Raw genomic sequence first — 21547 nt, forward strand, 5'->3', positions numbered from 1 at the left:
TGGGGATCAGATTTATAGCTGGCAGGATTCAAACCTGTGTTGGAAAACTCCCAATGGAAGGGGGGTGGCCTGCGTGAAATTCCAGTTTCTTTATCTAAATAATCCGAATAGACTAAACTGGAAATTTGAGGAATTTGACTCTGTAAAACCAGTTTTTCGGATTTCTTCTGTTCAGTCTACTGACCTACTGTCCTTTTAAAAGCACGTTTGTATATGTATGTCAAATCATTATGCTGTACAGTTGACCCTGAAACAGCATGGGTTTGAACTCCTAGGGCCCACTTATGCATGGATTTTTTCTCGATAAATACAGTACAGTCCTATAAATGTATTTTATCTTCCTTATGATTTTCTTAATAACATTTTTTTCTCTAGCTTACTTTATTGTAAGAACAGTATGTAATACATAGAACATACAAAATATGTGCTAATCAACTGTTTATATTATTGGTAAGACTTCTGGTCAGCAGTAGGCTTTTAATAGTGAAGTTTTGGGGGAATCAAAAGTTTTATGTGGATTTTCAACTTTGTCAGGGGCTGGCACGCCTAACTCCCACATTGTTCAAGGTCAACAGTAATATCATGTCATATGTCAATTTTATCTCAATAAAAATGTTCCATCCTAATCATTACCCTATATTTATCTGTTCAATGCCTACTTCATTTTTCTTAATAAAAATGAGTGAGGGCAAGAATTATGTTACTTTTCTAATTGTCACAGCATCTAAATTCAGTGCTTTATAGGTAAGTGTCTTCTAAATTATGAAAAGCTATATATATACATAGAGCTGTGGTGATTGAATAGATGGTCAATAAATTGAATAGATGAGTTTACTCCTTTGTATGTGGATGTTGTTAATGAAAAGAATCATACTCAAAATATTTATTAATTAAAGCATCTTCTTTACATTGGAAGCTTCTTGCCAAATTAGTGGAAAATATAGGTTATTTCTGAGTTAAAGTGAAGTACAATATATTCTTAAGTTCCCCAAATAGAATTTTACAGAAATATTTCTATAACTCACAGCTAAAGTGAATTTTCTAAAAACTCCCCATAAGGTGAGATCACGTACGCCATGTCTCAGTACAGAAGGATTTTTTTTTTTCAATCAGTTATGTCTCTAAAAATAGACCCAGTTTTGTTGTTAAAATTTGCTGTTTCCTCTTCACATAAGAATGTCTCATTAATTTCGGTGAAAACCGTCCAACAAGATAAGGTTAAATTGGCCAGTTTTCCAGTGGAGGAGAATCCATTTTGTGTCCCGAGCAGAGTAGCAGCTAAGAGGTGAGTCAAAGACAGACATGCTGTTTCAGTGGTCAGAGTATTTTGAATTCAAGCATTAAGTGTTCAGGGAAGAGGTTTGGATGCTCTAGGTGTGTTTTCAGTAAAACTCTACCTGTCTTACTTTCTTTAGAGTTTTATAGCCAGAGCATTGATGTGGATGTTCTCTGTCATCAGGTACACCAAGGAGTAACAGAAAGTGGGGAGGTGGTAAAAGGGGGTGACCTCTTGGAGGTCCAGTATATTTGGATGGGGCAGAAGAGGCGCTGTATTCCCTCATCTGTACTGTTAAGTGGTCTAGACTCCTTAGGTGGGGGTTTCCTCTTCTCAGTCATTTCAAACTGATGTCGTGAAAAATTAAAATATGATTTCCTATAAAATGAAATCATTCAGTTTCAAGTGAAAGGCTAGGAGATCTTGAAGAGGTCTAAGTGTTTGAGCTTTTCTTGGTTCGAGAGAAAAGAAATATGTTCTTTTGCCCCAGCACCTATACTAAACAGTAATATTGATAAAAATAAAATCTAATAAAATGTAGTTTTTAATTAAGAACTGATAGATATGGTCTTATGACACTAGCTTTACAAAGGGGGATCTGAGTCTTAAATTTGTTCTGATTGTCAGAGATTGACAGAATATAACTAATAGGAGAATACACAGAGCACAAAGAATATCTTCTTGTTGAATAACGGTTGTCAGAAAAGAAACAGATGATGTGTTTTCTTTATTGCATTTAAAAAATTAATTATTGCCAATAGAAGCTTGTTGATGCTTGTTAACTGAGTTAGCATTGTGATTTGGCATAATTCCACATTTGAGTGGAAATGGGGTTCCGTGAAGAGTCCAAAGCCTGGGTTCTAGTCCAGCTGAGTGAACTTCAGTGGGTTGTTTGATTTGATCCCACTGGACCCCAGTGTTCCCATTTGTAAAGCGACAGGATAGCTGGGCATCTTCTATCTCTCACTGTACCTTTTTTTTAAGGCCTGTATTTTTATTAAACTCTTGATGTGGACAGGGGAGTTAACACCCAAATGTTTTAGGATCCGCCCAAATGTTTTAGGGTCCTTTTGGTAGGAGCACATTTTAGAAATATAATCAGTGCAATATTTAAGGAAGAGGAATTTTATTTGATAAATTAGAGAATGCACACCGAGGTCCTGAAAGTTAGGTGCAAAATAACCCTGAAGGTTTCTTGTGTTTTCCCTTTAGGAATCAGAGTATTTTTTAACTGATGCTTTTCTGACAACTCCTAAAAAAGTAACATTGAGTATAAGAGTTTTAATTTGTGCTTGCTGAACAATAGTAAAAATGTGTGCCTTATCTAAGAGACATAATATAAGTTTTGCCACAATTGCCTGCTTTTCTACTAAGAATAAATGGGCTGGTTTATTTTCACACAATTTTTAATAGCTGACACAATAACTGAAAAACCATGCTTACTATTGGAATAGCAGCAGATTTATTAACTCGTTTTCTTTGGAAATTATAATTTGGTAGTTGTCTGTACTTTTACGTCTACTCAAAAAAATTTTTGGCTTTGGAAAAGCATACTTGAATATTGGTATTCCTGCAATTATGGTTGAAAAAAATTACATTTGAAGCATAAATAGAAAATATAGAAAATTGTTGGAATTCTGTGTTGCTTTATGCCAATAGAAGCCAATAGAATGGAAGCCTTTATGCTGCAATTCGTGAAAGGTAATAGTGTCAACTATGAAAAAATGTTCAGAAATTAACTATTTAACTTAGGATGATAAATTATATCCTTGATGTCTTTTAAGTATTTTTAATCTCATAATGGGAACCTGAAGGCGTTGTAAATACATTTAATTATAAAAAGATGTTTTCTAAACCATAAATACATAATAAACTTCACACATTTAAATTTAGTTATAATTTTTCCTATAGCAAAATCAGACAAAACTTTTAGAATAGCAATATTTCCAGTTCATTTCAATTTATTTATCTTTATAGGTAGTGAAATCATCTTATCTTACTTGAATATGCCTTTCATTCTCTTATTCATTAAAATTGTTTTAGGGTGGTTTTATATTTAGCCTTATTTTTTATTAGTGTTTAGTTCCGTTTCTACTCATGGGGGAATGCTGCAGTAGCAACATTAGTAGTGGGCAATATGACCAAAGTTATTTTAATCTTATATTTCAGTGTATTTTCAACTGAATTATTTTATCAGAAAATGTTAATAGCATTAGTATTCAGAGATACAGGGAACAAGATGTCCCAAAATATAGAAATGTAATGTGAAAATTATAGTTAGAGTTCATTTAACATGAATCCTGGAGCCTTAATGTTAATACATAAGAGATTTTCTGCTGTAAATTTTTACAAGAACTAAACAAGAGTATAGCAGTAATTTCTGTTATTTACTATAGCACAGATGCTTGTAAATTTGAGGAGGTAATGATATGAAAAACTAGATGTATCATTGGGTTTGTTTTTTTATCAAAATGATAGGAAATTAGTTTATATTTTAAGTTATAAAGGACAAGAAAGTGAAATTAAGAGTGGACAGATTGGAGATGTATATGTGTATGTGATCATCTGGCCATCTGGATTATATACATGCATATATAAAATATGTAATATACATACTATACAATGTCCAGCACATAGTAGGCACTCAAAAATACTTATTGTGTTGAATGGAGGGCTTGGGAAGAAATTATTTACAAGAATTAACTAACAGTTTATTTTCCTAAATTGGAATTATTTTATTTTTGCTTTGGGTGATTTTCTCAATTGGTGTTAAAGTAGTTTTCAAACGGTGATAAAAGTCAACAATTGTAATGAACATTTGAGTTTAGAGTAGCTATTTATAGATGTTTTCTTGAGTAATTCTTTTATCTCCCAGCATTTGTACTTGTTGGATAGTTCCTCTTTCATAAGAAAGAAAAACATACGAAAAAATTTTAAGACCAATCTTTTTATATGAGGATGTCCCATCAGAACAGGGATCTTCCTGTTTTTATTACAGCTCATTTTGGGAGAAACAACTCCAGGTTTATTTTTCTTTTGGATGTATTGACTGTAGCAAGGAAAATACTTTTAAAGTGCCTTAAAGAGGGATGCCTGGCTGGCTCAGTCGGTTAAGTATCTGCCTTCGGCTCAGATCATGATCCCAGGGTGCTGGGATTGAGCCCCGCATCAGGCTCCCTGCTCGGTGGGGAGTCTGCTTCTCCCTCTGCCCTGCTACTCCCCCTGCTCATGCTCTCTCTCTCTCTCTCTGACAAATAAATAAAGTCTTTAAAAAAAAAAATAAAGTCTTTAAAAAAAGTAATAAAGTGCCTTAAAGAGAATTGGCTTACAGTTAGTCTAACATTTTTTAATATGAATCACATAGAGAGTTACTATGAAAAAGAATTACATTAATTTGTTAGGAAGTACAGGCCAAAGACTCCTTTGTGTTGGTGACTCACACCTCGGAAACTGGGGTTGTCTTCACCTGCGATCCTCTCCTGCCTCTTGGCCAATTTTGTTTACTAATTTCCCCTGTTATTTTATTAAATTAGCATTTGAAATTAATTTGAATATATTACATATATTTAAAACATGCGTATTCATATGATAGATTACAATGTATAATACACATATTTTAAATATATGTGTGTATAAATATATGTAAATGTATGTAAATAATACACACATGTAATACATACATGTTATTCCTCATTTGATTGAGATACAATTAACATTTAACATTATATTAGTTTTAGGTGTACAATATGATGATTTGATATATGTATATATTGTGAAATGATGAGCACAGGTAGTTTAGTTAACATCCATCACTTCACATAGTTACGCATTTTCTTGTAATGAGCACTCCTAAGATCTATTCTCTTAGTAACCTTCAAAGATGTAGTACAGTAATGTTAACTTTAGTCATCATAATGTACACTGCATCCCCAGTATCTTATAACTGGAAGCTTGTACCTTTTCAACCCCTTCAACAATTCGGCCTACCCCCACCTCTGGCAACCACCCATCTGTTCTCTGTATCTATGAGTTCAGTTTTTTTTCTTTTTTTAAGATTCTACATATAAAGTGACATCATATGGTGTTTGTCTCTCTGGCTTGTTTTACTTAGCATAATGCCTTCAAAGTCTATCCATTTTGTCACATATGTCAGGATTTCCATCTTTTTTTATGGCTAAGTATTTAAAATCACTTTTTCTTGATCCATTCATTCATCCACAGACTCGCAGGTTGTGTTCTTGTCTTAACTACTGTGAATAAAGCTGTGATGAACATGGGGGTGCAGATATCTTTTCGAGATAGTGATTTTGTTTCCTTCAGATAAATATCCAGAGGTGGAATTGCTGGATCACCTGCTTGTTCTACTTTTACTTTTTTGAGGACTTTCCATACTGTTTTCCATAGTGGTTGTACCAATTTACATTCCCATGAAGTTAATTTTATATATTCACATTTTAAATGTAAAGTGGTTTCTCCTTTTATTAAATTGGGAAGTTAAGTACATTGCTGACATAAATTTCCTCCTAGAAAATAAGAAGCCAACCTGTTACCTTTTAAAGCCTTTCTTTTTTTTAAAAGTTATAACAGGGAATGGTTACAAGATACTAAAGGATTTCCTTTTTTATGTACAAAGGAATATAGACGTGCACCAGTCTTTTTAGTTATAGTCTCTCCACAAACAACATTACAAGACCTGTCATATTTAAATGTCCCAATATAGCATGTTATGGTATGTGCAGTAGAATAGATGCTATAGGATTACCATCTTTGTAAAGCAAGGGACTGCCAAAGATCTGAAGTGTTTGAGTTTATTAAAATAACTCCATTAATATAGCTCTCATGATACAGCTATGAACAAAACAGAAATATTCTCTTGGATGATAATTCAATTAGGTGGATTTGTAAGAGATCAAGCAACCATTCCTAGGAGGTTTTTACTTATAGATACATTTAAATCTAGTAGTTCTCCAGTGATTCACTCAACTCACCATTGAGGGGAGAGGGGAGCCACAGGGGGCAGGGTTAGGAAGCTGTTTTCAAATCTTTGTTTGACGTTATAGCAGACCCTTGAGTATTTGTAGGGACAAATCCCAAAGTCTTCACCAGTGACAGCAAAAGCAATTAATTCCTCTGATTAAAAATAGTAAAATATAAATGACCCCTTCAACTTCCAGAATGTTTGTAAATATAGAACTAAAATTATTTGTGAAGCTATTTTAATAAATTCTACTACTAAAATAAACTCAGTATATTTCATTACAGTGAAGTGACATTTCAGGAGAGATGGTTATGTCTAAATTCAGTTTGAAAGGGAAATACTATATGGTCAAAAAGACTTTTGAAAATCTCATAAATTGCTCATAATTTGCATAGTCTACATAGATTTGTATGTATTAATTTTGTATGTATTTAGAACATTATATTCCTACCACATTGGAGACATTCATACTCTTTCTCAGAAATTCTAATTCATATTATTTTACTTCCATTGTTGGGACGGATTGCCTTTTATTCAGACAGGGACCAGGTATGAACAAGTTGGCTTGTATTTGGGGGCCCATCTGTATGAAAAATACATCTCTTTCTTTGATGAAATTGCACTTACTGTGGGAGGATGCTCATACTGTAAGAGGTACACGTGTGCTGTGACTGACCAAAAGCTCAGTATATTCATGTCTCAATCTTCATATTCATCCCAAGACATTCACTTACTTAGTTAAATGGTGGACAGAGTTATGTACACTTCTTACATTTCTCTCTTGCTGTTACGCATTGCAACTCTATTATGTATTCCTGTTGCAGTTAACATTAACTCTGAACCATCTGATTCTGTGATCATGATGAATGAAGACAAGGATGAAATCTACCACACAGCAGGGTTGATGTAGATCGTATACACCAAGGGCCCTTGGCATCAAATTATAGAGTAGAAGAAACAGGGGACCTTCAAAGTAGAAAATGAAGGATTCAGCCCCTGGCAGGAGGCAGGTGTGTCTCAGAAGTGGTAGGTTTTTTTCTTAATATCACAATTGATGGCTGTCTTTTTTTAGTGCAGCTCTTGATACATTTTCTGGTATTGAACCAAATGCAAAATTTATTCTCAGATAATTTTCAAACTTCACATCACTGATACATCTATCAGTAACTGGTATGGTCAACAATGAGCAGATTTATATATTTGACTACTTCATTAATTTAAGAATCTAACATTAATGTTAACATTGTGTTCTTTACCTCTTTTTGACTCACAGTGTGGGGTCTTCTTTATCTATTACATCTGTGATCTACAGCTAGCTCACCCAGTCATTCTCACCCATGTTCTTGCATCTTAACAACTCTTTTGCAGTGGATCATTAGAAAAAAATTATCACCTCTTTTTTTTTAATGGCGTTCCAACAATTGCATCTTATTTCAGATTTCACCTCACCCAGGGTCATCTTAATGCCCTTTTACCTAACATCAGCAGACATGAAAGGTCAAGATCTCTCTCTCCATGGTGTTTTACAATGTGAATGTGTAAGCATATGAGTATTTGAACAATGTTAATATTTTACCCTTTTATTTATTTTTTTAAAAAGATTTTATTCATTTTTAGAGAGAGAGTGAGCAAGCAGGGGGAGAGGCAGAGGCAGAGGGAGCAGGTTCCACGTGGAGCATGGAGCCCAACATGGGGCATGATCTCACGAACCTGAGATCATGACCGGAGCTGAAATCAAGAGTTGGATGCTTAACTGACTGAGCCACCCATGCACCCCAATATTTTACCCTTTTAGTACAATGAAAGAGCATGAGAGAATTTGGGGCAAAACAAGGCACCTCAGTATTTTAAAGAAAAAAATTAGACTTTAGGAATGGCTTCGTATTTTTTTTTGTCCGTGATAAGTAGAAATTTGCAATCATGAGATTACAAAGCAATTCCTTTCTCTACTTCTAGCAAGCATAAAGCATTTATTAAAGCAGTTCAAAAGAGTAGAGCTATCACCCGGCCTCTTTTTGGTAAACTGACTCCAGAGCTGAAATGATTCTTGTTTTTGCCTTTGAATCTCCTAGCATCACAGAACAGTGGTCTAAGCTTGGCTTCACCAAAAAGTTTGCTGTACTGTCACAGTGTAACAGAATCAGTTTTATTTTAAGTGTCTTAAATTTTTCTTTTCTTTGGATACATGCTTTTAGAAAGGCACTTCTTTTCTGCCATAGCCCCTTCTCATCTGTTTTGAACACTTGTTTGGCCTGAGAGTTACTTTAGCTCTGAGGAAATATCTCTGAATATAAATGATCAGTTGATACCACTTCCCTTAACATTCAGAAAAGGAAAAAAGAAAAACAACTTTGTTAAAATTCCTTAAAGAACATTTGCTTAGAATAAGGATCGATTTAGTAGTCACATTAGAAACAATTAGAAAACTGAAAAGTTTTGTGGTGCCTGGGTGGCTCAGTCAGTTAGGTGACTGCGTTCAGCTCAGGTCATGATCTCAGGGATCGAGCCCCACGTTGGACTCCCTGCTCAATGGGGAGTCTGCCTCTCCCTATCCCTCTGCCCCTCCCCCCACTCGTTCCCTCTCTCTCTCTCAAATAAATGAATAAAATCTTAAAAAAAAAAAAGAAAGAAAAAACAGAAAAGTTTCATGAAAATGTTACATATTATATCGGGAAGGCTAAAAGGTCAGTGTCATATTGGTTCTTATGCTGGTGTGGAGTCACTATGTTGTAAGTGATAGGAACTGTGATCTGAGACCAAGCAAACCTCACTCCCCTTCTTGAGATCAGCTTGCTTAAGTCTCAGGGAGAAATGCATCTTCGAAGTGAACTTTGGCCAAGGCTTTGCCAATCACCATCGTCGTGTTTGCTGGTGTGATGTTTGATCTAGCCCATCTGAGTTATGTCTTCTTCCAGTGTCTTTCCTATTCATCCCAAATTGTAGGCCAAGTAGTTTCAGAAAGCACATTGCATCATTTCCTCTTTGCCTTCTGTTAACATCTGACAGGTTTGCATAGGGAGACCAGATGTGATATAGTGGAGAGACTGGAGAACTTGAAATCAGATTAACCCAGTTTTGAATTCCAGCTCTGCCACTATATAATCTTGTGTAAGTTACTAAACGTTTGAGAGCTTCAGCTTTCTCATCTGTAAAACAGGAATTGGATGCTGATTTTGACAAGGTTGTCACAAACACAAAATGAGATTAAAAATACAAAATTTAAAAATACAAAATGCTAACTAAGATAACACCTGGCACATGGTAAGCACTCAAAAATGATGACTGCTATCATGGTTACTATTAGGCCCACAATAAAAACATAGTAAATCAAAATCGTATGCCCTCAACAATGATAACCATGAACAGAACTTCTAGAATGGTAGCAGCAAACTTCCACATCTACTACCCTAAAAAAGACAACCATTTTTGTCCATTTCTAAAATGACTTTTTTACCTCCTATAATATCGTTTTATTCACACAGGCTGCTTTTCTAAGAGTCCAGTTTGGAGAGTGAGTCTTAGAAATGTATGTTGCTATATTCTAGAGCAGCGCTATCTAATAGAATTTTCTGTGTTGATGAAAATATTTTATACCTGCACTGTCCAGTATGGCAGACTCAATCCATATTGAGCACTTACGCAAATGAGGAACTAAACTTTTTATTTTAATTAACTTAAATTTAAATAGCCACAGGTAGCTAGTGTAGCTCCAGACAAAATCTTATTAGTGATTTGGTAAAATCATCCTTAACATCTGTAAGTTAATAGACATGTCAGCTGGTAGATACTAAATTTCCAGTAAGTCCATTCTTTTTACCCTTACAGAACTTGACAGAAACTATTCCTTCTCTCCCAAGTTATACATTATTGTGTTTCATTTGTCAGTATCAAATTTTTATTTTCTAAATATAGTCTATGAATTCATCCATTGGTTTCTGAGTGATAAATTCATACTGTCAAATTTTGTCAGCTTCAGGGTGCCTGGGTGGCTCAGTCGTTAAGCGTCTGCCTTCAGCTCAGGTCATGATCCCAGGGTCCTGAGATCGAGCCCCGCATCGGGCTCCCTGCTCTGCGGGAAGCCTGCTTCTCCCTCTCCCATTCCCCCTGCTTGTGTTCCCTCTCTCACTGTGTCTCTCTCTGTCAAATAAATAAAATCTTAAAAAAAAATTTTTTTTGTCAGCTTCAAAACCACAAGTTCTTCTCACTTTGCAAGAACTTTGAGTTCTGGTCTTCTTACTGTTCTGTTTTGTTGTTTTTTTCTCTTTTCTCCCCATTCTCTTCCTCACAGATACAACTAAGTTATCCTATATTAAAAATTATTAAATGATTTTTAAGTCACATAATATTTAGTAGCAGGGATAAATCATGACCATTGGATTAAAATCATTTATGTAGGGCGCCTGGGTGGCTCAGTCGTTAAGCGTCTGCCTTCGGCTCAGGTCATGATCCCAGGGTTCTGGGATCGAGTCCCACATCGGGCTCCTTGCTCAGCAGGAAGCCTGCTTCTCCCTCTCCCACTCCCCCTGCTTGTGTTCCTGCTCTCCTATCTCTCTCTCTGTCAAATAAATAAATTAATTAATTAAAAAAAAATAAAAAAAATAAAATCATTTATGTATGCTACTTTATTTTTCCAGGTAAAGTTATCCTCTAGGATTAAGATGGCATATAATTTTCCAGATGGGTTTTATGTTCATTTCTTTGGAAATTTTTCTTAGGAAATCAAGAGAAATGTGTATAGAGCTCCTCTTAATGAAACTCTATTTGATTCTACTTAATTTATGTAAAAAGTGTTTCTTATTTATCAGAAATACACAATGCTTTTCAAATTGCAAGACTGTGAAAACAATATTATAGGTTGCAACCAAAAGTTTTTTTAAAGAAATGTATAGAATAAGAAGCAATAGGACATATCTGAGCACTTCACACAAAGTAAGAACTAATACTGTTTTATGAAATGCTAGTTACATTTAAATGTGTGCGTGTGAGAGCGTGCATGTTTCTGAATTGTGATGTAAAATGGATTTCTTACCATGGTCTGGTTTGAAAAGAAAAGAAAATGAAAAAGATTGAAAGCCAATGTTTAACTTATGGTATGGTGTGGAGGCAGTAATATCAGAAGATCTGGGCCAAAGCTTAGATTTACTTCTTTGGACAATCATTCAATGTCTTGGACCCTCAGTTTCTTTTTTGTATAAACAGGGATACCTGCCCTGTGTGCTTCATGCAGTTGTTTTAAAGGTCAAATGAAATTCTAAGGAAATAGACAGTTGTCACACACCATATTCCCTTAGAGTGGTTTGTCAATCATTTTCTACTGAAAACACTCATGGCTTATGATAGCAATCACTTATGCTCATTTTATGAATCTTCAGGTCAACTGAGATTTGGCTGAACTAGGCTTCATTTGACTAGGGGGCTCTGCTTTGGGTTATGGGTGGTAGGTTGTCTGGGCTGTGGTTTGGGTTGGGTTCTGCTCCACAGGTATTTATTCTTCATCCAAGAAAAAGGGGTAGCAGCTGTCAAGGGCATGCTTTTCTAGCGGAGAATCACCAGAATACAAAAGCAAAGCCAAACCACGTAAACATATTTATGACTTCTGCTGCTTACATTATAGCCACAAAAATTCATTGGCCAAGTGAAATCACATGGCCAAGTCCAAAGTCATTAGGAAGAGACAGTGTATCCCATTCCTAATGGAAGGGAGATAGAAGTGAAAATTTTCTGAACAATAATGTAAACTATCCCATTACCCAAACACCATTTTTTGTTCACTACTTCATTCAGAATGTGAAATGACAGCCAAGTATCAACATGTATTTGAAGAAAGCCTCTAACATAAGGGATTGTCTAAAAATAGACAAACAGAAAAAAAGGAAATTGGGGCAATATATAATAGAGTAGAGGAGAACACTTAATATGCTATAATATTCTAATAAATAAGATATTATATCCATAAGATAAAAATAGCATGCTATGTAAAACAGTGAAAAGAAGAAATATCTCCTGGGAATGAAAATTGTGGCAGAAATCTTTTCTTAAATTCAGTAGAAGTTTTGGAAGATGAAGTCAAGAGAATCTCCCAGAAGTTAGAATCAAAAGATAACGAGATAGAAAATAGAAGAAAGTTAGATGAGAAATCCAATGGAGACAAAAACCAATGTCCAGGAGTTCCAAGAAGAGGAAATATTAAAATGTATGACATCAAAATATTTTAAAAAAATAATACAAGAAAAATTCCCCAAACTGAAGAAAACAAACCTCCAGATTGAAAAGGGCCCACTGAAAACCCAGCACAAAGCATGAAAAAAGGCCCATTCCAAGGTCTAACATTGTAAAATTTCAAAATGCCAGGGAAAAAAGAAATGATTATTAAAGCTTTCAGAAACAAAAAAAGCAAATCACAAGACCAAGTATTAGGAATCAGAATGACATAGGGCTTTTCAATTGTAATATTACAATCTTTAAGACAGTGGAGTAGCCCCTTAAAAATCCTGAGTAAAAATTAATTTCAACATAGATTTTTATACCTAGCCAAACTGTCGAGTGTATACATAGAAAAATGGCATTTTCAGGCATCCAGATACTTTTAAAAATGTATTATTCATATATTCTTTCTTATGAAAGTTACCCGGAGAACATACTTTAACTAAAAAAGGGAGTAAACTGAAAAACAGGATGACTTACCAGCCAGAAAACAGGAAGCTGTAATAGGATCAATGTCTAAGGCTTGACCCAAGACAGAAATCAATGTGTCCAGACATAGGCACCAAGAAGGATATATCTAGGGAGAAAATTTAAAAGGAACTGATCATTTGTCTGATGTGTTTTATTATTTGAAAAAAAAATTTTTTTGATGTGTATTTGATAGATCTGTTTGAACATTGGGGAAGAAATGTCAGTTACCTAAAAAAATAATCTGTTAAAAAGTAGGCAATTCCAGAAATAATAAAATCTTGTATAAAAAATTGGATCAAAATAATACTTGTTTCAGGAGTGAACAATAATTCTGTAATTATAATGTAAATGAACTACTGACTAATAATTTAACCAGAATTGTTAGATGGGAGGATGAGATAGGTTCTGTTGAGTGACCTAAATTGTTACTTTTTTACTATAGAAAGTCAGTAGCTAATGTCTAATATTGTAAAATCAAGAAATAGCATTATAAGTATGTCATATAAAATATGAAGATAAATATCAAAAGAGTGGATAGTGTGGGCCATTGAGGATAGGGCTTGGAGATGGGTGTGGGGTAGAGCATGGGCACTGCCCTTCTTTGTTATGAAATGTTGAGTACTATTTGACTTAAATTAGGTGAATTACCCTGATACAAAAAACTAATAAATAATAACAAAATTACATATGTCCATGATTAAGAAAAAAAAAAACTTCCTATGGTATAGAAGACTGTAAATGAACAGTAAAAAGTTTGTCTTTCTCCATATCCCATCCTTGCTATGATTCTCCTGAGAAAGCCACTTTTAACAGTTTCTCCTTTTAATGCTTACATTCATGACTTGAAGTATATCTTTTGGTAAAATGTAACGCTATCTGGACTTATGTTTGCCTGGTTAGCCAAAAGATGGCTGCATCAGACTGCATCGTAGACACTGCAGGTTAATAGAGTACTTAGGGAGTCATGTACCACGGGCCTCTGACTGTTGTTGGTCCTTCATCCCAGAACCACTATAAACAGCCAAGGAAGCAGTGCTGACCTAGTTGGGTGAGGCAAGGGGTTATCCTGCCAGTGGGAGCATGGCATTTCTGGCAAGAGATTCCTCTTCTAACTGTTGGAGTTGGTGCCATGGCAGATTTTCCTGACTCAGGGAGTAAGTGTTGAGCCCTAGTCCAGCTGGTTAGACTATTTGTTGATTTTGATGATTTGCACCAATAAGCTCTTTTTCTGGCACAGACAATCAGAAGCAGGCAGTAATTTTCCATCTTCCTAAGAAAAATGTTTTTTGCATTTTGCAACTATAATAAAGTTTTATTCAGTTTTCATCAAAATTCCCGGGGGAAAATTTATTGAATTAAGTCAAGAACTCTTCAGTCCTCAGTGTTAGCCGTATATCCTTCAGCAGGTCAATTTTTCTACTTACTGCTTTGCTGTTCTTGGAAGATCAATAGAGAAAACAATCAGCAATAATAGCACTAGCTGTGTTTTATTCAGCTCTTACTATATGCTGGACACTCTGATAAGTACTCAGCATCTCATTTAATCTTCCTGATAGCTTTGGGAGCTTGCTACAGCCACCTTCCTGTGTTAGACTGAAGAATCTAACAGTCGAGTGACTTGTCCAAGGTCACAGGGCTGGAAAGTGCCAGAGCTGTGTCTGAAACCCTGATTTGTGTTGACTCTGGGGCCCATGTGTGTTTTGTTTTGCTTTGTTTTTCAAGTTTTTATTTAAATTCCAGCTAGTTAACATATATGGTAAAATTGGTTTCAGGTGTAGAATTTAGTGATTCAGCACTTAGGTGTAACACCCAGTGCTCATCATCATAAGTGGGGCCCATGTTTTTCTTTCTGTGTTTGATTGGCTTTCAGTGCAACCTCTGACTTTTTGTTACATGAGAACAAGAAAGCAGCTGATTTATACTCAAAACCTAATTACCAATGGAAGCGTGCATGTCTTGTTATTGTCACATAGTGCTTATAAAAATTGTCACCTCTTTTCTCTTTAAAAAATTTGCAATTTTTATACATTTTCTATCATTTTTTTGTATCTTCTCAATTCAAAATTCTGGAGTTGTCTTTGATGTCTCCTTTTATGTCCTTGTATTCACCAACTTTATGTTCATTTGAAGTGTCTCTATTCTCACGTCTGGAATATTGCAACTCTCTTCATGGTCTCCCTTCCGCCAGTCTCTGCCACCTTAAACTGCTCATAAACAGGGCTCCGGTTGTTTTAAAGAAGAACTTCTCTCATATTGAATTGTTTAAACCATTAATATCTCTCCATTATCTATAAGCAAAATACAGCTTTATTCATCTGGAAGTCAAGACCTTTCACAATGCAGCCCCATCTGTCATTCGATGAGTTAATGTGCCCTTACCTCTTTCCACTTTTCTTGCCCATGCTAATATATCCCTAATCTGACCTATCGAAGCAGAGATTTTCTCTAATACTCACTTGTTTCTTATGTGTTTTGTGGTTTGATAGTTGTGTGTGTGTGTGTGTGTGTGTGTGTGTACGTCTCATTTACCTACCTGAATTGTTAACTCCTGAGCGTAGGGATGGAGGTTCTCTGAGCCCATCATAATACTCAGGGCGGTTTCTTGCATATAGCATTGTGTACAAAATTAATGAGTGAATTTTTGAAGTTTTAAAATCAAGATATATTTCCAATTCTATACATTTGCTTTTGTTAATTTCATGTTAGGCAAATAAAACTTAATAGACTTTGATGTTTTTCATATCTTGAATTGTATTAAATTATGGGATGAGAAATAAACTGGTATAACTTTATCAGTTTGAAATGTTTTACGGAAAGATCAGTTGCATTTAGTATTCTGATCTGAAAGATATAGAAAATCTACTCTGCATGAAAGTGATAGACTCGTTATTATATAGGTTTTTGAAGCTAAAAATATTTGAGAACTGTTGTAAGTTGTTTTATTAAATTGTGGATAATATACGATTTGATAGGCATAAGTAATATTTATAATGTAATAAAAGTAAAAAAAAAAACGAATCATTTAGTTTATCTTGCCTGATGTATTAAATGTAGTTAGAGAGTGCTCAGCATATTAATGACGTGAGGAAATTTGAAATGTTCTTAAATACTAAGTTTAAAACACTTTACTTAGACATGATTTTGTTTTCCAAAAGGAGATTGCGTTTTTGTGAATTAAAATTGCTTCTTGCTTTATGTTGAATCTGAAAATGTTTCTACCTTTTGCTTTCCCTTTTATTTGCTTTTCTGGTTTTAACAGTCTGAATATTTATCTCTTTTATTTTTTTAAAAAATTATAGATGTTCCATGATAAATATTTCTACTTTAGTGTATACATTATTTAAAACTGTGTTCCATATAAGGTATTTTTGCTTTGAAATATTTGAGTTGCAGTAAGAGAAGGATAATTTCATCCTGAGACCAAAGAATAAACTATCATAAATTTTCATATATTTTAGATGTTCATATTTATTAATCTTAGAGTGCTTTTGTTACCTTTTTTAGTGACATTTTAGTGCAATATTATTTTAGCTGAGAAATCTCATGTACTCTAAAGGCTTAAAGGTTCTCATGCCATATTTTTTCCTAAAATATCTTTTTCCCAAATAATGTTGAGCAGCAATAATGATGCCTTCTTTTATACCTCACATTTTTTAAAAGATATATTATTTTACCCTTTAATCTGGCTTTCAAAACATCCAAATGAAACCATAAATATACCTTTCAGAATATTCACATATTTGATGTAAATCACTACATGGATCTGATCTAATCTCACAAATGAAAATGCTATATTTTTAAAGTAGTGACATTTTTAAGTTCATATTCTTTAAAGGGACTGAGCCTTAAGAATGAGAGTGCCGATTATCCATTTTGACTCCTCTCATTTAATCATTTCATTTCTGAAATTAGACTTCATCTTACGATCCAAAAAAACCTCACTAGTGTGCATTTTTGGCTGTGTTCATTCCCTTTGTCATCAAATGGAAGCTAGCCTAAATTTTCTAATAATTTCTCATCACATTAAAATTCACGGCAAACATAAAAATGAGAGCATTTTGAACTCAAGTGCATATAGCTTATATGGATGCTTTTCCCCCTCTCCCCTCCACCTAAGGAAATAGAGAAATTGAAATTAGAAGTGAGGGAAAGCAAGCAGCACTTGGAACAGGAACAGCAGAAGGCAGCCCGGGCCAGAGAGGAGTGCCTGAAACTGACAGAGCTGCTGAGCGAATCCGAGCACCAACTGCACCTCACCAGGTACTCCCTAATCCCATTACGCGCCAGAGCCCCAGTGCCATCCCACTGATTTTTGCCACCGGCTTCCAAACAGTTGTTAGAGTTAGTCTTAGTCACTCAATTCACACACAGCTTTCAGGCATATTAAGAAAAGTGGAGATGTGGTAAGCAAAACACCCAGACATGTGAATGATAAGTGTGGCAGGGAATTACTGATAGATTACAAAACCTTTCATCTACAATGCTCAAATATTTAGGTGGTTCTCTACCAATAGGAGCAACATGACATATTTCTCCTACCACCACCACTACCTCTCCTGTTAATTCTGTGTCTAATAAAAATGTTGAACTGAAAGATCTGAGGGATATATTTAGGAAAAGAATCAGATACTGTCAGTAGTGAATGAGACAAAGTAAAAGGCATCCTCAGATGCAAACTGAGACAGAACAGAGAGAAAATAAGGAACCTGAGTCCTAAGGAGGTATAGAATTGAGTGATGAAATTGATTGACACTGTTCACATTCAAACCGTTATTATAACCATGCTCTTGTGGTTTCGAATTACACGGTTTCTGTCACAAGATAATGCGATGTGATTATCAGTGTCCTACAACTTTAGGGAACATGTAGCTCAGCTCTAGGTGACAAGGAGACATTTTAGGTAGCAAGCACTGTATAATTTGCTGTGTGGAAAAGACACACATACATACACACACACACACACACACGCATGCATATACACAAATGCACATACACAGAGAAAATTCAAATAGAGGTTGCAGATATTTCATGTTACCATATAAGTGGTTTTTCTCACTTTGGGTTTTAGTACATTTTCATGTTTCAGATCAAGCGTTTGGGTTTGTTCAGTTCTTAAGAGTTTTTTGGTTTTTATGGAGAACTTTCTCTAAATACACATGTAAGTTTATGAGCCTTGGTTTGGTTCATAAATTAGAAAAATGCTGATCTTCTAATCATAGTAATATGTTGAATTTAAACTATGAAAGGGGACTGATCCCTTTTACATTAAATATGACAATGTAATTCTGAGCACGGTATGATAACAGATGGAGAAAAGCACCACTTGAACAGCCTGCATTTGGAGAAAAAAATATTCTAGAGGTTGGTGAACCTCCCAAAGTTTTGGGTTAGTGTTAAGATGCCTCTAGTTCTGTTAAAATCAAACTTTGTTGAAAACATTTTGTTATGATAATATTCCAAATGGTTTGCCAACTTCCCTTTTTAAACCGTGAAAGAGAAAATGAGAAGAAAGAAAAAGGGAAAAAGCCAGAAAGAAAAGAAATCCTTTATACACATGTGATATCTGGAAAAATCCCAAGAGATAAAACACTTTTATGAGAAAAAATTGCTTAATACTGTAGAATAATAATGGTTCTTTTAATGCTCATTCAAGGTATTGTCTTGTAGAACCAAGAACATAATGTTAACACAGTTCCAATGGATTATTTAATCTCAGAAGTTTCGAAATTTAGCTTTATCATGATAGTTAATAGTTTTTCTTCTGTCAGGCTTCTGTTGGGAAACAATCATTTGTGTGCTAAGCACTACTAAACCACAAAAATAGGACAGCTTTCAAAGTCTCAGTGTGTCTGAGCTTCGGTAAATAAATATTAATTCTGGTTTTGTCCCCTTTGCCATTCTGTCTTATTCAGAGAGTTAATTTCTGAAGTCAGGGTCCTACAGGGAGTTTTCCTGTGCAGTATCAATTTGTACTGTCTGACAAGACCAGTTTCTTGCAAATAGAGCGTATTTGAGGTACAGCAACTGCTGAAAATGGACCAGTGGTAACTAATTCCTTTGTTCTTGAGAAAAACGGGTTTGCTTGGTTCCATAGAAAGCTTTTTCTGTTGAGCTTTATTTACAGCGAGTCTACAAAAATTGAAAACTAGTTTTAGGGAAAATAAAAATTACCCATTTTCTAAGTGCAGTACTCTTTTGTAAGCATTTTACATTTAGTCTCTGTTCCTGTTCTATAAAATCCACATTCATAAATTTAAAGATGACAATTAAAAATGCAGAGAACCGTGTGTAGCTCTCTTTTGCACTGAAAATGTGTCTTGGTTGTTGGGCTAAATATTTCTGATATACTTCTTTGTTTTTTTTTAGAGTTTGCTTTTCCTCGACAGTCTTTATTGATTCAGTATACTCAAGTGTGTGGCTGAGAAACATTATGTCTTTCTTTCCCTGTGTAGACCAGCCGAAATAAATAAATCCCACACAGGTAGCTTAGTGTTAACGTAAATATTTCGAATGACATAGTCTGCACAAAGTTTAAAATTGAATATGAAAACCATGTTATAAGTAATGATGAAGTAAGGATGCGGATCTCCCAGGGCAAAGAAAATTTAAAAACTGGAGTATTGATTGTAGATCAGTCTGAAAGAAAAATAAGCTATCGTTTGTCTGTTATTTCCCTTTATTGTCTAATTAGACTTAAAAATGGAAAATGGAGGGGCGCCTGGGTGGCTCAGTCGTTAAGCGTCTGCCTTCGGCTCAGGTCATGATCCCAGGGTCCTGGGATCGAGTCCCACATCGGGCTCCCTGCTCGGCGGGAAGCCTGCTTCTCCCTCTCCCACTCCCCCTGCTTGTGCTCCTGCTCTCGCTGTCTCTCTCTGTCAAATAAATAAATAAAATCTTTTAAAAAAAAATGGAAAATGGAAAATTAGACTTAAAAAATGGAAAAATGCCTGGCTGGCTCAGTTGGTGGAGCATGTGATTCTTGATCTTGGAGTTGTGAGTTTGAGCCCCATGTGTGGGCATAGAGATAACTTTAAAAAAATGGAAAATAGAAATACAACATTTACTGAAAGGCCCAACTGGTAAGAATAACATTCACCCACTCAACAAATATTTATTGAGCACCTACTATCTTTCAAGTACATTGCTTGGTCTTGGGTAGGGAGAAAACCATCAGATTCAGTTCTTCCCCGTAGGGCTGTGCTCCTGAGCCAGCTCCATGTGTGCAGTTATAATCAAGTGTGAGAGTACTGCAGTGATAGAAATAAAGTTACCACAGGAGCACAGAGGAAGGAGAATTGGCGTACTGTGCATTGGAAACAAAGATGATGGGGAAAGCTTTCTGGAGGAGGAGATGTTTGGTAGCTATTTGGATTAATGAGCTCTTAAATAGCAATTCTCAGTGTGGAAGAAGGTGGAGTGGGTACCCTGGGTGGATGGAGCAATATCTACAGAGACACAAAGATGGGACGGAACATAAACTCTACAATCAGGTTAGGTGTTTGGCAGGGGATAAGCCTGGAAAAGGCAAACAGGGATCAGAGGAAGGGCCTTGTGGTCCATATTCTGGAGTTTTGGCCATTCTGAGAGTCATGGTTTACTCTTGATATATTTTAAGCAAGGCTGTCAACATGATCACATCTTTGGGTCGGTATTCTGACTCAACAGCATGGAGAGTAAACTTGGAGAGCTGATGTAGGAAACAGGAAGACCAGTTAGGGCAGAGTCAGCAACTACAGCCAATAAATATGGCCTGTTGTCTCTTTTTATCCATGAGCTAAAAATGGCTTTTATATTTTTTAAATAGCTGGGGAAAACAAACAAACAAACAAAAAAACGTTTTGTGACACATAAAAATTATATACCTATAAATAAAGTTTTATTGGACACAGACATGATTATCCTTTATGCATTATGTATTGGGGCTATCATGGCAGAATTGAGTATGGTCCTCAAAGCCTTCAAGTATTTATCGCCTGGCCCTTAACAGAAACAATTTACCAACCCCTCAGTTAGGACGCTGTGTAATTCAAGTAAGAAGTCAAGAGAGCTTGAACTTTAAGGGGTTCAAATATGTATTTAAAGAAGGTAAATGAAGGGTAATTGAAGACAGATTGCCTGAGGAAAAGATGATTGACAGGGCCCCTGATTAGAATATAAGCCCCAGTCCAGGGGGTGGTAATGAAGTCCTGGACTATGGCTTTGCCTGTAAAATGGAAGGGAAATTTTAAGAGGCATTTAGGATAGCAAAAGAGAGAGGCCAGAATTAAAGGTGACACCAATGTTTCTAGCCTACGTTAACTGGATGAGCCATTAATTCCAGTAGGAGACTTAAAAGGAGTAAGAGAGGGAAATAATATACCGTGTTTTGGGGCTTGGGTGGAGATGTGCAGTGTAGGTCCAGTTTGAGGAAAAAGGTCAAGACCTGAGGCTCTTCATTGGATGCTTTTACATAAAGCTACTAGTTGTAGCCAAGGAAATGGGTGAAAGCATGAGAGGGCCATGCTCTTAGAGTAGGGGGGTGGAGAACCACCAGCCAGGGAGACCAAAGGAGTCGTCAGTGCCTAAGAAAAGAATATGGAATGATGTAACAAAGCTTTTCTTAGGGGAGTCCCCAGGCT

At 35.5% G+C, this 21547-nt stretch overlaps 1 protein-coding gene across 18 annotated transcripts in view; it reads left to right on the top strand.

Annotated features, from left to right (window-relative positions):
- The window catches only part of SDCCAG8 (SHH signaling and ciliogenesis regulator SDCCAG8), a 232811-nt gene that overhangs the window by 99337 nt on the left and 111927 nt on the right, over positions 1–21547 (top strand). For all 18 annotated transcript variants that reach the window (XR_010412369.1, XR_010412370.1, XR_010412363.1 and 15 more), the window contains one exon: positions 17047–17189. Coding sequence is in view for 6 of the 18 variants with exons in the window: in XM_045877577.3 (XP_045733533.1) it covers positions 17047–17189 (143 nt within the window). In the remaining 12 variants the exon portion in view is untranslated. The remainder of the gene's footprint in view (positions 1–17046; positions 17190–21547) is intronic.

Source organism: Mirounga angustirostris, unplaced genomic scaffold, assembly GCF_029215605.1.
Source record: "Mirounga angustirostris isolate CCGP_5_RB_7025 unplaced genomic scaffold, mMirAng1.0.hap1 SCAF_6, whole genome shotgun sequence".
Classification (NCBI taxonomy): Eukaryota; Metazoa; Chordata; class Mammalia; order Carnivora; family Phocidae; genus Mirounga; species Mirounga angustirostris.